Source organism: Poecile atricapillus, chromosome 6 (genome assembly GCF_030490865.1).
Source record: "Poecile atricapillus isolate bPoeAtr1 chromosome 6, bPoeAtr1.hap1, whole genome shotgun sequence".
NCBI lineage: Eukaryota > Metazoa > Chordata > Aves > Passeriformes > Paridae > Poecile > Poecile atricapillus.
In genome coordinates, this window is record NC_081254.1 from 8357665 (window position 1) to 8361944 (window position 4280).

The 4280-nt window shown below is 65.5% G+C and overlaps 1 protein-coding gene across 1 annotated transcript; it reads left to right on the top strand.

Annotated features, from left to right (window-relative positions):
• The first annotated feature begins 656 nt into the window (after nt 1–656).
• On the top strand, nt 657–3421 carry EGR2 (early growth response 2). Its single transcript, XM_058841981.1, has 2 exons — nt 657–1199; nt 1539–3421. The coding sequence occupies exons 1-2, from the start codon at nt 1022–1024 to the stop codon at nt 2735–2737; spliced, it is 1377 nt and encodes a 458-aa protein (XP_058697964.1). The 5' UTR covers nt 657–1021; the 3' UTR covers nt 2738–3421.
• Nucleotides 3422–4280: the final 859 nt, after the last annotated feature.

The following is a 4280-nucleotide window of genomic DNA, read 5'->3' on the forward strand; positions in this document are numbered from 1 at the left end:
GTGAAAATGTTACTGAGGATGGAAACTGGGAGCAAGAGGTTGAACAGAGCAAAGCGGGAGCGGTAGGGTCAGAACGGAACGAGGTGGGGCGGCGGAGGGGCACTCCGGTTGCCCCGCCACCCCCTCCCCGTCCCGTCCTCGCTTGTACCGGTCGATACATTAACAACGCAGCGACGGCGGAGCAAGCGGTTCCGTTTTCGCCACGGTATATATAGATCAGACACTTTCCAAAACAAGCAGCGCCGCCAAGTCGCTCTGTTCCGCGGCGCGGCTTCTTCCACCCGTAATACAGAAGAAAAAAAAAAAAAAAAAAAGAAAAAAAATTTATTTTTTTGGGAAAGAGAAGCTCCATTCCGTGGATGCGGTTGTCTCCTGACCCGCCGTTGGTCTGCGGTTACAGGCTGCTGAGAAACTGAGCGGGGTCTGGCGGGGCGGCCCCGGGACCTCCTCTGCTTTTCCGAACCTTTTGAAAATTTTCCGGAACGAGCCCTAATAGGGAAAGCGGGGCGGGGCCGGATCCTCGCCTTTTTAGGACAAGGGCCCCGCCACCGGAATACCCCCCTGGGCGGCACGGCGGGTGGTGGCGGGGGCCGAGCGGGGCCGGGGCTGGTCGGGGCCGCCCCCGCGGGGCGCGGAGGGTGGGCGGAGAGGGGGGGTCGGGGCGGGCGCGGGCCGGCGGTCCCCGCACGCGGGCGCCCACGTGACCGCCGGGCCCCGTTCCTCAGTCCTTATATGGGCAGTGACGTCCCGGGCATTCAGGGGGCCCCCATAAATAGTTACCGCCAGACTTGTCCTCCAGCGCGAGCTGCGGCGGGAGCGCGGCGCTCCCGGGGCACCGCGGGCACCGCACCGCCGCGACGGGGCGGCCGCCCGCCCGCACATGCCGCACCGGCTCCCCGCGGTCCCCCCGCGCTGGTAGTTGGGAGGCAGGGGGAAGCACCCCCTCCTCTCCCTCCCCTCCCCGCCCTGAGTGCTCACCGCCGGCCAGGAGCACCGCTCCCCCGGCCGCCCCGCTGCCCCCATGATGACCGCCAAGGCGGTAGACAAGATCCCGGTGACCCTCGGTGGGTTCGTGCACCAGCTCCCCGAGGGCATTTACCCCGCGGATGACATCTCCGCCGCGCTGCCAACTTCGGTCGCGATCTTCCCCAATGCCGACCTGGCAGGGCCGTTCGACCAGATGAGCGGTGTGGCAGGAGGTAAGCGGAGCCCTCCCAGGTGCGGGCCGGGCCGCCCAATAGAAGCGGAGGGAAGACCCGGGGCGGCGGGCGGGGGTCGGACTGGGATGGGGCGCAGGGACTCTCTCCGGGGTTCTCCCGCCGCCCGGCCGGGGTCCCCGCCTCCCCTTCGCGGCAGCCCTACCTCCGCACCCAGCTCGGGGGGGAAAGTTGCAGTCGGCGCGGAGCCCCCTTGCATCCGGAGCGCAACATGTGCGCGCCGCAGCCCAGCGCTGGGCTGGGGCGGGCGGTGGCTGGGACCGGTGCCGGTCGTCCGGCGTGTGTAGGCGCGGAACGCTGACCTGCTCCTTGCCCCCCTAGACGGCATGATCAACGTGGACATGGGCGACAAGCGGGCCCTGGACCTGCCCTACGGTGGCGGCTTCGCGCCCAACGCCCCGACTTCCCGCAATCAGACCTTCACCTACATGGGCAAATTCTCCATCGACCCGCAGTACCCTGGCGCTGGGTGCTACCCCGAGGGCATCATCAACATCGTGAGCGCGGGGATCCTGCAGGGGGTCAGCACGCCCTCCTCCGTCGCCTCCTCCGCCGCCCCCTCCGCCGCCGCCTCCTCGGCCACCGCCGCCTCCGCCACGTCCCCCAACCCGCTGGCCGGGGCCCTCGGCTGCACCATGGCACAGGGCCAACCAGCCGACCTGGAGCATCTCTACTCGCCGCCGCCGCCGCCCTACTCGGGCTGCGGTGACCTGTACCCGCAAGACTCCTCTTCGGCTTTCCTGCCCGCCGCCGGCGGCGGGGCACTGCCTTTTCCCCCTCCACCCTCCTACCCATCACCGAAGGCGACGGCGGCCGACGGCGGGCTCTTCACCATGATCCCCGACTACGGCGGCTTCTTCCCGCCGCCTCAGTGCCAGCGGGAGCTCCACGCCGGCCCCGACCGCAAGCCTTTCCCCTGCCCCCTCGACTCGCTCCGCGTCCCGCCGCCCCTCACGCCGCTTTCCACCATCCGCAACTTCACGATGGGGGCGCCCCCGGCGGGCGCCGCCCCCGGCAGCGCTCCCGGCAGCGGCGGGGGCGAGGGTGCGGGCGCCCGGCTGCCCGCCGGCGCCTACAGCCCACACCACCTCCCGCTGCGGCCCATTCTGCGGCCCCGCAAGTACCCCAATAGGCCCAGCAAGACGCCGGTCCACGAGCGGCCCTACCCGTGCCCGGCCGAGGGCTGCGACCGCCGCTTCTCCCGCTCCGACGAGCTCACCCGACACATCCGCATCCACACGGGCCACAAGCCCTTCCAGTGCCGTATCTGCATGCGGAACTTCAGCCGCAGCGACCACCTCACCACCCACATCCGCACGCACACTGGCGAGAAACCCTTCGCCTGCGACTTCTGCGGCAGGAAGTTCGCCCGCTCCGACGAGAGGAAGCGGCACACCAAGATTCACCTGCGCCAGAAGGAACGGAAAGGAGCCGCCGCCACCGGCGGGTGCTCGCAACCCGGCGGCGGGACCGGGACCGTCACCCTGGCCCCCTGCGCGGCGCGGACGCGGACGCCCTGACGGCGCGGGACGCGCAGGACCCAGCGCGGAGCCGCCACCGAAAGCGGCAGGCGCGGAGCGGAGCGGGGCCCGGCGGGGCGCGACGAGCACCTGGCGGCGCCGCGGGGCTTTCCCGGGCCGGGGCGGGCCGGAGCGGGCCAGAGCGGCGGGTGTACATAGGGGCTGCGGCGGGAGGATGGATGCATGCAGTGCCGTCGTGGTGAGATGTCCTTGGTGCCTTGTGTGGTGTAGAGCCCGGTCCCCTGTCTGCATGTGGGGGGTGCCTTACCGATCCGCTCCGATGACAGCGGCAATACCGAGACCGGAAAGTTTTTCCCTCCCTGGTTTTAGTATGGCTGTACATTTCTGCCTATTAATATTGGGATTTTTTTTTTCTTAGAGACTATATTTTTGTACGCACTGGTTCGGGGTTTTGGTTTTGTTTTTCTTTTTGGTGACTTAAAAGTGTTCCGTTTGTAGTAGGACTTGGGACAGGATGTAAATACTCGGGCTGGGACCGGCGGCCGTGGTCGGCCGGGACCCAGTGAGCCGCAGATAACACGAATAACACACAACCACTAACGGGGGCCGGAAGGAGGGAGGTGGGGGGTAATCTTTCTGGTCACTCTGTAAATAAAATTTTCGACAATAGGGTAGATGCTTACAAAGTTTATAAAAGACGACAAATAAATCACTTAATTATGCTAAATTTAAATGTTTATTTCTGTAGGTTCCCCAGCCTGACCCAGGGAGGGAGTGTCCCCCGCTCGTCCCCGATCCGCGTCGGGTCCCGGCAGCGGAGGGCTGCGGGGCAGCCCGGCCGGGTCCGATGGGCGCGCCGCCCCGCAAAGCCTCGGCGTGGAAAACCTGCGGCCTCGGCCCCAGGGTACAAACACTCGCTTTTGGGCGCGGGAATTTCCCTCGGAGACGAGAGAGAGGATTATATTAGCCAGGGAACGGGGTGGGTTTTTTTTGACTCATTCTGTTTTGTTCCGCGGTTACGATCCGCCCCAGGCAACCTCCGCGAGTGGGCACCGGAACAGTGCCGACCCGACGGCCGCCACTCGGGGGAAGCGGCTCGCGGTGGCGCGGGGCTGCGCGGGCGGCGCCGCGCCCGCGGGCTCCGCAGCAGCCCGGGGCGGCGGCGCTCACCCCCGCGGCATAAACCGAACTGTTTTTGCTGAACCCACATGGGCACAATATCGTGCTTTTTTTTGTTTGTTTGGTTTTTTGTTTTTTTTTTTTTTTTTTTTTTTTTTTTTTTTTTGTAACTTATTTTATTGTTTTTGAAGATGTTATCCCGGCCTCGGCCCACCCTTGGATCCTGCCATCGGTACAGGGCTGTAAGGACCCCGCGGGCTTGCATTTCTGCCACAAACATCCCCAGTGCAGTCCGTACTGCAGAAGTGACCTGTGCAGGATGGACCACATCACTAATGCCACAGCCTAGCACAGCAGGGTGCAGGGGTTAACCCCTTTCTTGGTGTTTCCCAGCCTCTGCTTGCCCAGGTTTTAGGTCCCATAGCGCAAAGCCCCAGCAGCAGCCTTTTCTGTCTGATAGAAA